This window comes from Aptenodytes forsteri, unplaced genomic scaffold, assembly GCF_000699145.1.
Source record: "Aptenodytes forsteri isolate BGI_AS27 unplaced genomic scaffold, ASM69914v1 Scaffold142, whole genome shotgun sequence".
Taxonomy (NCBI): Eukaryota; Metazoa; Chordata; class Aves; order Sphenisciformes; family Spheniscidae; genus Aptenodytes; species Aptenodytes forsteri.
In genome coordinates, this window is record NW_008794598.1 from 4,458,043 (window position 1) to 4,473,192 (window position 15,150).

General features: G+C 43.5%; 1 protein-coding gene across 1 annotated transcript in view; it reads right to left on the bottom strand.

The window, feature by feature from the left end:
- Positions 1-8,441, bottom strand: part of APOBEC2 (apolipoprotein B mRNA editing enzyme catalytic subunit 2) — a 9,802-nt gene extending 1,361 nt beyond the window's left edge. The window contains exons 1-2 of the mRNA XM_009272842.1: positions 8,050-8,441; positions 272-819 (exon numbers count right to left, since the gene is read on the bottom strand). Of these exons, the coding sequence (XP_009271117.1) occupies positions 279-819; positions 8,050-8,174 (666 nt within the window). The 5' untranslated portion in view covers positions 8,175-8,441 and the 3' untranslated portion in view covers positions 272-278. The remainder of the gene's footprint in view (positions 1-271; positions 820-8,049) is intronic.
- Positions 8,442-15,150: the final 6,709 nt, after the last annotated feature.

A 15,150-nucleotide genomic window follows, 5' to 3' on the forward strand; every position in this document is an offset into this window, starting at 1 on the left:
AGGACAAAAAAAAAAAAAAAAAAAAAAAGCTCTACATCCCTTACGTGTCTGCTGTGGAGGAGCCCACTGTAGTGTTACTACCCTTGAAGGGGTAAGTTACTGCCTAGGGTTATTTTCAATATTCAGGTACAGGCAAACCCAGCCAGGTACATACGAGAGTAACAGCAACTGAAATTGGCTCTGGGTTTCGCCTTTAACAACCTGAAGAAAAAAGAGGAGTCTGTAATACTAATACAAGGAGCTAGGTGACCAAGTGGAAATCCTCACTCACGTGAGCTTCAGTGCAAAATCTCAGCCAACTTTTCCTCATAATACTGGAAGTTCTCTTGAATGTCCTCCCATGGCACGAAAGCCTTTGCTTCCTCTCCTTCCTCCTGTTCCACAAAGTTCTGCCAGACATACTCAAAGTCTTGAGGCTTCATAATCCTCAGCTTGCAGCCAGCTGACTTCATTTTTTTCAGGGCAGCCTGCATTTCTGGCTCTTCCCACATGAAGAGGCGCCCTACCATGATTGTCAGACGCAGGTTCTTGTTCTTCTTTAGGGTCTCGGTTATCCGGTCAGCACAGGTCACGCAGGGACTGGAGGAGACGTACCAGGTGATGTTGTAGCGGAGGCTTGATTCGCACTTTGGTAAAATTGTGTTGAAGAAAGCCATTTCTGCGTGGGCGGCCGCATGCTCGTCTTCCAGGTAACCCCGAGAAGTCACTGACTCTTTGCCTTGGGTCTCGACGACGTAACACAGGAAGGTTTTGTTCCTGCCTGAGCTGTATTCCACGTTCCTGAACTGGAATTTGAAAAATATGGCTGGGAGGCGCTCCCTATAAAGAGTGGAGAGGAGAGAAGCATCTCAGATTGGTTTAGTTCCTGTGTGATCTTGGACAAGTCGCTGCATCTATGATGGCTGCATCCCTCCGTGTATTAAAAGGAGATGCCTTTTAATAGGAGGATAAAAATACATTAAAAATTACAAGATATTCAGCTAGTTTTGCTGCGTGGTGCCATTCTCACTACCTAGTCTTTTTCACTTAATTTTAACAAACTTGTACTGGGAATTTCTGGTATCTGCATTGAGGTGTTTGAAGAGGAACTTGCTTCTGAAATGTATTTTTTGAGACTATGATATTTACTGTTGGTAAGGAGGGACAGCAACTGGCATTTTCCCAGTCTTAATGCACCTGTAGACTGAACTGTGTTCTTCTACTGTTTTCTAGGCTATTAATACAGTTCTTTCAGTGTAGTGTTGAGATGTTAATATGCAGGATCTGTTGTCCTAAATTGTTAGGATAACAACTCTGGCATTGCTAATTAGTGTTTTACCCCCAGTGCTTTTGCAGTCTGGATTTCCTCTGAGTAGAGGCAAGCGTGACTGACTAGTTGCAGTTGTTCTAGTTTTACTCTTCCACTATCAGTTGAATACTAATATTCAGTAGGATTATGTTGTGACTTTGGTTTAATAAAATATCTGAGATCAAATCTAACTTTGCTATGAGAAAGTGTATTTCCCACTGAAATTTGATAACTGTCTCGTGGATACTACTGATAAACTTCAGATACCTTTTTTTTTTAGCGTTGTGCACCTCTTCCATTCTGGGTTTCTAAATGAGCATAATCCAAAGTGAATCATCGCAGTGAGTAATGTGTTTGCAGTCCTCTTTTATTTAGGGAAGTTAAAATTAGTCCCTTAAAATACTGTGTATAGCTTTTATGCATTGCTGACTGAAGAGGTGAAAAAGGAAAGCTGCATCATCCTATAGTACCTGTTACTTTTTAATGGAGTACCAGGCTTTCCTGATTGCCCCCTGTAGCATCTAACTGTGGAGTACATCAGTACAAGAACTAGTACTTGAAGGATGTTAGGTGGAAAAATGAAAAAGATACTGCTGACAACATGCCTTGTGACCTGCTAAATGCTGCAAAGGGTGGGAGTGAAGACTGCGCGGAGTAGCCAAGGCCAAAGTGAAATAATGAAAAGTAGTAACACAACATTTCATTTATTACGCACTAGTAATCTTCTGGCATGTTGTACTCCTCTCATCTGCGCTTTAGGTGGACCTATAACCTTGATATTCCCAGTGAGGCAATAATGAATCTTTGTAAAACAGTAAGTGTCTTATTCATCCCTGTCTCATCTATAGTCAGACTATAATGTCAGGCCTCTCCAGGGGGTACGCTGAGCAAAGGTCAGGAGAGATTCTCAGACTCCTGGAAATTTTAATTGGGGAGAGCAACGAGGCTGCAGGAGTCAGTGGCAAAGTGTCGTTCTGCTGAGAGGAAAGAACAATTTACAATGCAGCGTCTCACAAGATGTCTCCAAAGATAGTGGAAATGAAGGGTATGGAAAAGATTGAAGAGAATCAAAATCAGTGTGTTATGCTCGCTTAGTAACGTGGGAACCACGAGTGAACGTACCGTCAATTCGCTGGGGGGAAATGCCGGTATGGGCCACAGTGAAAATGTGGGATGGTTGCAGGTCAGGAATAAGGACTGCTCATGAAGAGCTGGATCAGATGCCTTTTAAAATTAGTGGATGTCCTTCTATAGAGTGCAATGGATAAGGCTTTGCTAGGACTGCATGAAACACCCCAAATAGCATGATATTCTGTGCAAATCAGAGGGGTTGGAACAGGAGTGTTTGAATAGAAAGACCAGGGAACAGGCACTCAGGAGTTCTTCATGTAATACCTGGCTGCAAATACTACATTACATACCGTAAGCAAACAGCTTTTTGCTTAGATAAAAATTGGAAATAGCGTGCTGTCTAAATACATAACTCAGAGTAAATTATAGTTATTGTCAAGCTTTAGCTGTGTTATTTTAAAAGTTTAAATACAATTTTCCATAAATGTTTAATTCCATTTACAAAGTTTCAGAAATTTCTCTTCGGTACGTGTATATTCCATACTTATCTTAATGCAGCCAGGAATTTTCTTGCTGCCAAAGTCCTGTGGTATTTTTGGCTTTTGAGAAAGTTAAAACGTAAAAGAACACCCTCTCTATTTAAGTTTTTATGATACTACAGTAGTATCTAGGGTCCATTTGGGCCTGGTACACAGATTCGCAATAAAAGGCCTGGAGTTATAGTTCCCACTTCTGTTTTGGTTTTCCCAACAGCATGATTTTACAGATGAACGGCTTCGCTTGGAATATCAGTGTGCTATACCAGCCAAATGGTGTGAGAGTTGACGCGGTTAGGTTGGCACAGTCGTACCTTGTACTGAGAGAGGAAGATCATTAGTCTTCCAAATGCAACAAGATGTACGAGTCGGAACAATTCTGTCCATAGAATTGCATCTACACTGGGATTATCTACTGTTGCTGTCAGTCAAGGACCACCATAATTCTTTTCACATATCATTGATTCGTGACAGTGGAAGTTTAGTGTACAAGTTTGGCTTTAGAAATTTTACTAGAAGCAGGTTTTCAGCTGCTTCTTAAACACTATAATTAAACCCTTACATTGTTCAATTCTACTTAGATGAGATCTGCACAAGACAGGACTTAGGCAATAGAAAAGCCTGTTTGGGAGCCTCCCATGCTATTACTGTTTTAGCTGGCAGTGTATTAATGAGGGATGGGAAGCAGTAGTGTGGCTACAGACTTTTATTTTGATTAATGAGCAAATAAATCATGCTATTTTGGTATGATTTGGTCTATGGTTCTCTGGTTTGCATTGAGAGTTTGCGCAAGCCTAGATAAGGGAAACTTGCACTGGCTTGCACAAGTTCTAAACTACCCAGAAAGACTACTTTAACTTTCTTTTCGTAGCATTTTGACCTCTGTTCCCTTACGTTAGATGACTTAAAGTTACCTGTTAGAGCGAGTCTCATTTTCTTTAAGATGAATTGCAAGACTTCCACTGATTTTATTAAAGAGCATTATCAGATTCTAATTTAGCATAGTGCCTCTTATTCCCTGAACTCTTTTCTCTTCTTGCTCTTTGAGACAAAAAAAATTCACATGCTTTCGGGAATAGCGCTTTTCCTGTTTTATATCCTAGATAACGAATGGTTCTTTGGTTAATGATTTAATGATTCTTTAATTAATGATTTCTTTGAAGTCCAGCTATGTTGGGTCTGACATAAGCCACCCATTGCCTTGTTTCAGAGCTAAGTTTGTAAGGCTACAGTAAGTTGTTTTAAAATAACATCATGTATTTAAATGTAGCACATCAGAGTCACATGGAAGTTCATTCCTGATTTAACTCTCTTGACTGCAAAGCGGTTACATCAGTGATGAGATTGAGTCTGTATGTTTTGATGAACTGCAGCGATCTGTTCCAGGATGTATTGACTCGGTGGTGTATTTAGTCAGGCCTTCCAGATGGATTTTATTGCTTATCATCTTGGCGTCTGTCTAAGATTATCTGGGATGTTCACCTAAATCTGTCCTCCTAGCAACATGGAATATGTATCAGCTTAATTAATAAGTTTCCGATAAAGAATATAAACAAAGCTAAGGGCATTTTCCAAGTCTGTAAGTAGCTGGCTGAGAGCTTGGAAAATTTGCTGATCATGGATACATAGGCAACCAATGAGCTGTGTGTGCTAGTTAGCAAGAATCTGCTTAATCCCATGTAAACCAGAGCAGGGAGGATGTTTTGGCACAAGTGTGAATTGTAAACTTCTGTCCTGACAGGGCTTAGCTGAGTCCTTGCTATGTGACTCTTCCAAGCAGTGGGGATGTGGGCAAGGTGTCTCTGGTCCTCTGAGTAATTGGAAAGCCCCGTAGCGAGTGATTCAGCAGTGAAAGAATGGGCAAGAACAAACCATATGTACCGTAAGAGTGCATACGTACTTAAGTGCTGTGTGCTGCATAATCTCACCTTTGAGTTACAGCATGCTTGGCAGATGACCCTCGTAACTTACTGCAAAGTGAAGTATTGTAATTGTATTTTTTATTTGGGTAGATTAAAACTCTTTCCAAACAGGTGAGCTCCAAAATACCTCCCTGAAATAGCAGTGTCAACTACTACATAAAACTAAGCCAACTTCTTTGGAAACTCAGGTCTAGCTTTGAATACTTCCTGACTGTTCCTGAGTAAATGACTAGTTCTTGGCAAGCCTATTTTCCCATGTTTGAATGACGGGTGGTGTACAAATGTTAATATTATCCCTATTTTACCTATTACCCTATTTGCCTATTACCTATTATCCCTATTTTACCCATTGAGGCAGAAACCTCAATCTCTAAGAGTGGTACTGGACTGAACAGATAATGTGCTTTTAAGTTTGCTGAAATAAGGTAGGCTGGAGGAATACAGCAGCTGCCCAGCATGACCCCAGTGCTGTTGCATGCTGGGTAGGAGAAGAGAATTAGAACTTCTAATGAGAGAATAAAAATGTGGGATTATCTAAAAGATGCTGTAAACTAGTAGGACGTATTCTTTAGATTTAAATATTTGTTCAATGACTATTTATACTATGGTCATAGGTTATTTGAGCTGACAAAACAGTGTCCTTTTGCTTGCTCTTTGACAACTACTCACAAATAAACACGCTCATGCTGGGCTCATTGATTATAGGAAGTCTGCAATGATCAACTGTAGCAGGAACCAAGGATTTATCACTGCTAGAAGGAGCCTCATTTACACCCTGGAGAAAGTGTAAATAAATGTGTCTACTTAAACATCATGAAATGTTCACAGATGGGGCTTATATTTATCCAGGACTGCGTGGAGCCAAAATGTTGACAAAAAAGGGGTTAATATTCTTAAAGAGAGTGATTAGGTTCCCAGTATTTTTTGTGTAAGCAGGACTCCTTAGAGCTATAAGCAGCAGCTTGAAAACTTGGCTGTGTGTCTTAAGATGCTCCTAATCCAAGGGCTAAAACTGAGATGCAGTGTAATTGAATTTAAGTGCTTCCACAGTTGCAGTTATGTGTTTTCTCATAATTCACATAACTGGCTTTATTGACTGAAAATTTGTAAATAATTAGAAAAATCCAAACAGTGATCGTACCAGGTTGAGGCACAGGCTAAACCCACAGGGTACTTCTTAAAACGAAAGTAAAAATTGCTGGATTTTTCTGTACCTCTTTCAGGGTCCTTTAGGATTTCTGCTTTACTTCCTCATTCTCCCCTTTCATAGCCAGCATATTAGTCATAAACTAATAATCAGAGGAGATTTGGTCATGATTCCTGCAGGAATTCACCAGATATTTATAAGCACTTTCCAAACAGTATTGTGATGAGGATGGTATAAATACTCGCATAGTGACAGCTCTATGGTCCCTCACCAAATGTCTGAGTACTTTTCATTTCAGAAACTTAAACTCCTGTCTTGCTTGGTATCAGCGTATAGAATGTGAGAATCAGCTGGCACCAGCTTAATGTATGTAGGTACCACAGCACAGACTTTAACTCGAGGCTTCCTTGCATCACCTGCTGCTCTTACTCTAGTACCTCTGCCCCGGTGCAGTTCCAGCAGTGCAGCTCACTCCTAAGCCTCAGCAGGTTAAATTTTCCTATTGTTATCCCTTTCTGCAAGCACATGGCATCCCTCGCGTTCTTGCTGCCGCCTTTCCAGAGTTGAAAGTCCTGTCAAATTCTGCAACACCCTTGTCATTTCAACAAATAATTTCATTGCAGGATGACACTAAGAAAGTATTTTTCATCCATGATTAGCACACCAATTCCTATCTGGGTTGTTGGGGTTAGCAAGGAGTTTGAAGATACCGCCCAATTCCTTAGCAATTTCTAATTGCAAGTTGCGTGCTCCAAGGCTGAAAAATCTAATTTCCTCATTGAGATTCATTGTAGTGCATGTCTTAAGTGTCTAGAAGTTGTCACCGTATGTGTTGTTGGTCCAATAGCTTATATAAACGATTTTTGGTGTCTTAGCTCCGTTCCTAGCAGAGGGATGTGCTTTTCTTAAAAGTCACTGCTCTAGCAGACGTGTATTATTTCTATGATTGTGCATGACAGAGACCAAAGGCTGTGTGTGAACAATCCCAGCCCAAGAAGTGATTTTTCAGAGCAGACGTATTTTAAGAAGAAAATGTTTTTTTTCACCCCTGTGCAGGGATGTAACCCAATTGTGTGAGATCAGACAGGTGCTGTCCTGCCTCATGCATCGTTCTCAGAAATGCCAGCCAAATTTTTTCAAAATTTTTTAATCTTTCTTAGCAGTGACCATGTCACAGGCAGAAGGATTCCAAGTGGGATTTTAAAAGTCTGGCCTGAGCTTTGTATTCAAGCAGATGGAAGAAATCATGGTTTTGGTTTACAAGCTGGGAACACTGCCTTGGTGACAGCTAAGGGAGACCAGAGGGAAGAACTACATAGGGCACCTTGCTACCACTACAATGAGCATTTTGAAATGCTTAGAGATAGCAGATTACACAGGTTTTTTTCTAGTTGCTTATGTCTGAGAGAGTTCAGCTTCCTAGTAGAGCTCTGTTCTATCTGCCTTTTTCAAAGGCCAGGCCCACTGGAGCAAAAGGAGCTCCTTGCTGCATTGCTGTCTTGAGAACTGCCTATTGTTTTGGTGCCTTTCTGTGACTTAGGCTTTTTTGAAAGTCAGGTTCCAGCTGTGGGTGTGGAGCCCTTGAAATTGTGGACTTTTAGCTTTCTCGAAAAATCTATCCCTTAGGTCCATAAAGCAAATCAGCCATAGCAGGGGTATTTTTCCTAATCCACAGATAGAGAAACTTGCATACAAGAGCCATTGATCACACCGAGAAATCAATATTCAGTGCTCATCAAGGGCCAATACCTTCCATCCTGGTATCATCAGGCAAGTGATCCCATTGCAGTCAGTGGGACTACTTGCACTGTAAAGGAATCAGTCAACACTATAGAAACAGACCTGCTTGTATAAAACAAAGAGATTTGTCTGCCTGCCTTGTGTGAATCCATCCTCTGTAAAACTCAGTGAAACTTTTAACAAAACCCCACAATAATGAAAGCCATACTTACATCATTTAATACTCAGAAGTGCGCTGGCTGAAGATACCGTCTTTAATTACCCAACATAAAAGCTGAGGCAGAGACCTTTGAGTATCCCCACTTCACTCTTTTGCACCCTCATATTTATATCTAAACCTCTTACCCTGTCACAATTTCAAATGGTGGCAGGTCTTCCCGCTTCAACTTCTTCTTTTTTTCTTCGCCCTCTTCTGCGTTGTCAGGTTCACCATTCTGCGTGTTGCTGGGCTCCTCCTGCTTTTCTGCCATCTTCTTGAGTATAGGGGTATTAAGTTATGGCCACTGGGAAAAAGAAAGCAATTTCTGAGAGCTCTAAGAGAGAGGAGACAGCAGAGGGAGGAGGGAAAAACAGAGCTGGGAGTTCCTGCACTCGGCACAGTTGTCAGGAGCTAAATATGGAACAAAGCAGCAACGATAGAGGCTGGATGGGGTAGGATAACCCAGGGCTCTCAGATGTCGCCTCTTTCCCTTGCTTTCTCTAGGTCTTTTTAACAATCCCTCTTGCTCCCCTTTTAATTTAAAATTAAGTGACGACTTCACCGTGGGCGGGTTAAGCAACGGATGGAAAATCCTGGAAGCATAAGTATCTATTTATCCGTTAGTGTGACAGATAGCTGGCAAGATGCAGAGCTGGCAGCTTCTCCATCTACCTTCTTTTGCCAGTTTATTACATTGCTGACCTTGAGGGACCACTGTTTTGGCTCAGGCAAGAGGGGAAAGGGGCAGCCCCCATTTGGTTTGCTGAAAAATCCCCATTGGTGGTGGATTTGGCCTCATGGGCCACCTGGAGCATGACAACAGGAGTGCTCAGAGGAGCAGGAGACCTACCTTTCCTTCCGCCCTGCTCATCCATGCAGGGACACTGAAAACAGGAGCCGAACAGGGTGAAATCTTGCTTGTTGAAGTTGGTGTCAGATCGTACTGGTGTAAATGCAAACCAGAACCTTCCCCCAGATATTTTAAAGTCAGCCTTATAATTCACAGTGGGGCAGTATTTCTGGTGCAGGGCAATTCCAAGTGCATGTGCTGAGCATCTGCCCATTGTTCTGTATTTTTTCTCTCTGTTGCCTGAATGTTTGAAAAGTGCCCAGCATGCTGGGAGCGATAGCATAGCTAGGTAAGAGTAAGCATTTGAAAACGCTGGCCTTAGTGATTCTTGCAGTATTTCTTTGTTTCTTTCACCTTTGCTGCCACAGAGGATGCAGGTGTTGAACAAGTGATTGCACTGGAGCCAAAGAATCGGACAGATGAGAGCCTGTGGTGGAGGTGTGGTGAGAAGTGAAGTGTGTGTGGTTATGCAGTAATAACTGGGATTGGTGTCAGCAGCGTGCCGAGGACAGAGTACTGGAGACATTCTGGTAAGGTACTTACTGGGATTTGCCTGAACTAGTGTGGGTGTGGAATCCGCCTTTCATACAAAGAGAAATGAGAAGGACTATAAAGATTTTACTGACACGAGTTTGGGATGTTTCGTTTGCTCAGCACTGCATCGAGCAGATTTCCTGAAGAGGCTGTGGAAACTTAGAAAGATACTTGGGGGTAATGTAGCTTTCACATGAGCTCTAAAAAGAGTTTTATCTGTTTGGGTTAGGGGGGTTGTCTTTTTTTTTTTCCCCAGGATTATGTGACATCCTTCCAATTTCTCACTCTAAATTGAAATCATTTAAAGTTTGTATAAATCCCATGTGAGCCAAGCCTAATGAAAACCTGAGTAAGATTTTTCTCAGAGACTAATCCCTGCTATGCCATGAGGGTGAAAGTAAATGGAAAATGTGTAGCTGTGCAGAACTCCTGTTTTAGCCAAAGCATACTGGAAATCAAATCTCCAGTATCTTGGGTTCTGCACTTAGTTCAGAACCCGCCGTCATCAAGATCTGGATAAATATGAAATATTAAGCTATATTTGATTGAGTATTCAGTCTGTACATAATGGAAAACCTGCTCTTAGTTTGAGGAGAATAAACTGTATTCCGCAGAAATCAAATAGGTGTGAATACCTGCTTTCAGGCCAAACTCAGTCTTTGTGATACTGTTGTAGTCAGCTCTTTAGAACTTCAGAGGGGTCTGCACTATCACAAGGTGAAATAAATTTATGCCATTGGGCAGATAACATTATCATAGATAATAATATATTATCATAGATAATTTATTATGGCTATTCTTTCAAGCCCCCTTGCTACACGCCTGCCTTTCTGTGCTACAATATCCTTCGCAGCTTTTCATTAGTAACATCACTGAAATGCAGTCATTCTGGGGACGGCGCACCCCCACACTGTTTGCTAGTGATGAGAAGTTGTTTATTTGATGACTGACACAGCTGGCATGGAGAGTATTGTGACAACAGCGCAATCAAGGATTTGACAAGTTCCAAGACATCCTATCCGTGGAACATATATCTTTTATTTTCATGGTGGAGAATTTTATTTATTTTTAAGCTTAAAATACTTTCCTGGAGGGCAGTTGTAGTGTTTTTCCTCTTGCATGGTAACTATGCTCAAATTCCCACTCCCCTGTCCAATTACTCTCACCTTTGACATTTCAGGCAGTGTTTTTGGGGATGGGAATCCTCTCTTAATGAGTGACAGCTTGTTTCCTTCTTACCCTTATACTTTAAAGAAGCATTCCAGCCCCTCTTCAGTCCCTCTGACCCACTTTTCTTTATTTTTGGAAGCTCTTGATGGCCAGGGTCCCATCTTTCCTGCAGCCTTTAGCTTTCACTGGCCTGGCCCCTCTGGAGGGTTCAGGGCTGAGCTCTAATCTAATCTCGGGAATGTGGCACTGAGACTCTACCTCTATCCAGCCCTTCCCCAGCTGCTTCGCAGCTCCATCTAGGGCAGTGCACTAAATAGTCATGATCCACCCCCCTGCAGCGTCTGCCTGCGCCAAAAATATAAAGGGACGCCACCGAGTTGCTGTCAATCTGACATTTTGCGTTAGAGCCATAGGAATCAAAGCTTTGATCAATTTTGTTGGGTTGTTTTTAAATGACCCTAGTTCCCCCAGAGTGCGCACGTGTGTACAAGAGCGTGCGTGGGCCTAATGACTGATGCCAGTGATGGAAATTTTTTTCCATCAGCTAGTTCAGAGAAGGAGCTGGGGCATGGCTGCTGAGAGGTGCCAGGGATGCGACTAGCCTCACGTAAGGACCTCCCAATGGCACTTCGGTTAACTAAAACCATTGTACTTGCCAACCAGCATTTTCATTGAGGCTGCCCTCCGCCCTGGCCCTCTCCCCACTGATTTAATTGTTTATTTAGTTGACTATGAATTTCATTCTGCTCGGAGAGCCCTGCACAGTGGAATTGCTGTTCAGCCGCAGAAGAGGCACAAGAGATCCACACGCACGTCAGGTCTCGTGCAGGGAGAATGAGAATCAGCCCCTTGCCTCTCCCCGTTCGCTCCCCCATGGCAAGGGCTAAACCGTGCTTGTTTCCAGCAGAGCCCCGTGGCCTCTCCCCGTACCCAGCACGCTGGATGCAGCCGGTAGGTGCGGACTCTTCCCTCTTCAGCAGCTGCACCTTGTGTGTGGGGAAACCTCCAACGGAGTGACCACAACCCTGCACCGCAGCCACAGGATCGGCCATTGAGCCGACTCCATCTCAGTGGCACAAACCCAAGCTGTGGTTTCCTGCCCGAGCCCGTTCTCCATCCCGTGACAGATGTGTCCCGCAACATCTGGCAGTCTGTCCCCCTCTATTTTAAAAGGTCTGGCTTCACTGTGTCGGGGCATCGAGGCCAGAATGCCTGAGCAGAGCTAGATGAAGTAATGGGGAGGAGTAGACCTCAGAGACACCACCCTGCAGTAAGATTTGAAGAGCTGTCTGCACGGGAACACTGCCAGCAAAGGCGACTGCTAGCAAGGCAAGGCTAAGATGACAGCCTGTTCTAGAAGAAGCTTTCTGGCTTTGCTGGAGTTTTGGCTGTTAAGGTCTGATCCTGCATCCATCCAAGTCCAGAAGAGTTTCTCCACTGACTTTAGAGGCATCTCTGAACAATCTGATGACATTTCCCCATCTTAAATAACTCTCACATAGAGAGTACTGTATTGCCTTGACCTATCTCCCAGGCAGGTCACCTGCTGTTCCTCTAATTGCAGCAGGAGTTACTTTTCTGAAGTTAAAATGGCTGTTTTCCTTTCCTGATCACAAAGGGGCAGTAGAAGAGACCTGGCTGCAAAAGTCCTTGCCAGGAAAAGGAGGCTTTTATTGCATTCTCGGGCTGGAGGAACATTTTTGGATAGATGTGAGAGTGAAATAAGATACTGGCTGTGTGAGTCATGGTTCAGACGTGCTCTCTATTCCAAGGGGACAGCTGGTGGCACTAACAAAACATCTCCCTAGATACATTGTCTGGCAGCAATCCCCCTCCTGCTTTTTCCAGCTGTAACTACCGTTACATGATAAATAAATAAATACTGACAGTGATGTGCAGAGGCAGCTTTCCTTCCCTCGGCCCCTGGAGGCTCTCACCTGTCCCTCTCCTCCCGCTGCAGGACCACAATGCCAAGATTTAAAAGAAGGGGCAGGAAACACTGGTGTCAGCCGCTGCAGCGTCCCACGGGTTCGACCTGGATGGCACCCGTGTCCCTCTGTGCGGGGTGGTAGCTCCCCATGAAAGGTGCTACACCAGAGCTGACATGAGCCGTGGTGCAGGCAGAGATAAGCGATGCTCTCACCTCCTTGCCTGCCTTATCTTCACAGCTAGAGCCTGGGCCTCCCTGGCCCGTGATCCCCAACCCTCGCATACCCATTACCACGCTGCTGTAGAGCCGGGAAGGAGTCCGTTTTGTTGGCAGGCGCTACTGGCTGTCCGATTAATTCAAAGCCCACCTGGAAGTTAATGACAGCTCCAAGCAGCTCAACCTCCTTCCTGCTGGGTTTCTGCTGCAGTTTTACCGGGAGCAGTTCAAGCGGAAGGTCAGCCCCAGCCATGCTGCAGGTGCTCAAAGCCACAGGAATTTATATTCTGCACCACCCCGTGCTAACGAAGGGGTGGTGGGGAGAGCTGCTGGCCCGTAGTCAGCTTTCTGAAGTTTACATGCACACAGCAGCAAATCCGCTCTAGCATTTGACTCTATATTTTAATATAGCTCCAGACATCAGCAAATCAATTAAAGTTCCTTACTGCTGAAGCCAGAGTGTTTTCTGGAACACCTGGTAAATTATCGAATGAGACAAGGCTTAGGAAAAGAGGCTGGACTGAAAGGCAGAAAGATTTTGTTTATGCACAAATATTGTGTATCCAGCAGCCGGGGAAGTGCCTTTTGGGCTAAGATCAAGTGTAACGATCAGTTTAATATCAAATACGTCTTTCTGGAAAGACTGGCTGGAGTTTGAAGAGAGGAATCAATAGACATGGTGATCTCTCTGGGAGGTGGCTCTTCTCTCTAAATGCCATGACCCCATGAAAGCTGTCACGAATGCACGGCCTTTGTCTGAGTCACTGCTTGAATCATGTAGACCGTGACATGTCCCGTCGTGGGTTATGAATGTTCCTGATGCTGGGTGGGACATGGTATCCATTCCATAAGCTAATCTGGAGGGGGCTGGACAAACACCTTGCGTGCCTGCTAAGGTGATCCAGCCTGCCTGACGCCTGGTTAATGCTGGCATAAGCAAAACTTCCCAGTGCTCCTTCTGGATCCCCTGGGAAAAAGGGTCCTTCTGGAGGATGGTGTATGGCAGGGAGGAGAGCCCTGAGCTCACGCACAACAGACCTCAGGTGAAATCCCCTTTCTCACTCAGAGGCAAAATTTCACTGATTTTAGCAAGCCAGGTTCCTAACCGTGCTTTGAATTTCTAGCACCTCTCTGCTTTGTTTTTTTCCTCTTCCCTTTGGTCTGTTTGTAATACAGGGACAGATCCAGACAAGGGCTGCATGGCCACGTGCTTCTTCCAGCCATCGTGTGATCAGGAGCACAAGCCCCGTTACGCAGCACTAATGGGAAACCAGGGCCCCTCTAGATCCACAAAGGCAGAGGCTGATTTTGGTCTTCACTGCACAATATAACTAAGATATTTTCTAGATGGCTGACTTTGAAATGTCATTAAAGTTATTTTTACACAAGGGGTTTTAGTGTATCTGTTTAAATAGCAAATATACTAAATGATGCTTTAAATTTTAATACAAGAGGGTGCTTTGCTGAATTTAACTTTGTCAATTGATTTCAAGCCATTATATATATTACATGTAGGAACCTTTGCTATTTTTGCTGCCTGCAAGAAAACGCAAGTAGCAAAGAGAAGCTATTGGTGCACTTATAGGTGGACTGGAGGGAAGAGGAACTGAAATGAAGACAAGGACAAGTCAGCTAGTCACCCCAGTTGGGAAAATGGGGAGGGCAAACATGAAAAGATCAGAAAAATCTATTACTCTTGATTCCAGATTTTCCTTTACCTGCAGAAAAAAATGGGTAGAAGGGGAAAGAGGACTAATTTATGAAAGCTGATCAAATATGTATCCATATATTTAATTTGGAAATGCTATTAAAACGTTGCAGGTCTGAACCAGATCTAGAGCCACTTACCAACTTAAATGTGATTTGAATAATACTTTTCCCCTTTTCAAAAGCAGAGATCACTGTAAAGACTTGCTTTATCCCTCCTGGCTTCACTAGGTGGCTCTGCTCATCGCTGTTCCTCGTGGCTTTGCCCCGCTAACTAGGAAAGGACAAGCATAATGAGGTTCAGGCGCCCTAAATCATTCTTAACTCCACTGAATTGAATCTCCAGCCCAAATATTAGCTTCTTTTTAGGCAGAAATAATTTATGTCTTCCTGTCCTTTGGCATGTGGCTTTCTGGAAGACACAGACGAGGCATCACTGTAAATAAGCTCAGGGGTAACATACAGTTATATAAAGCCCTGTAATATATAGGTTTGGTTTTTTTTTTTAAGTAGCTTATGATCTTTCTAGTGCTGCTTGTAGTGCTCATGCTTTATAGTCCTACTCCTGCTTACAGCCACATCTATTCAACGTCCTATTCTTATGCAGCTTTTACTCAGGAGAGTACAGCAACATGCTTGCAGCAGCAGTCCTGTATAAAGGTGTCGGGTAGCTAGAAGGGAAAAATAATGGATGGGATCAAAATGACAGAACAAGATAGATGACCAAATTTTAAAAAGGTGCTACAAATCTTATGAGTCTGCTGAGGAGCGGCTGAGGGAACTGGGGTTGTTCAGCCTGGAGAAAAGGAGGCTGAGGGGAGACCTCATCGCTCTCTACAA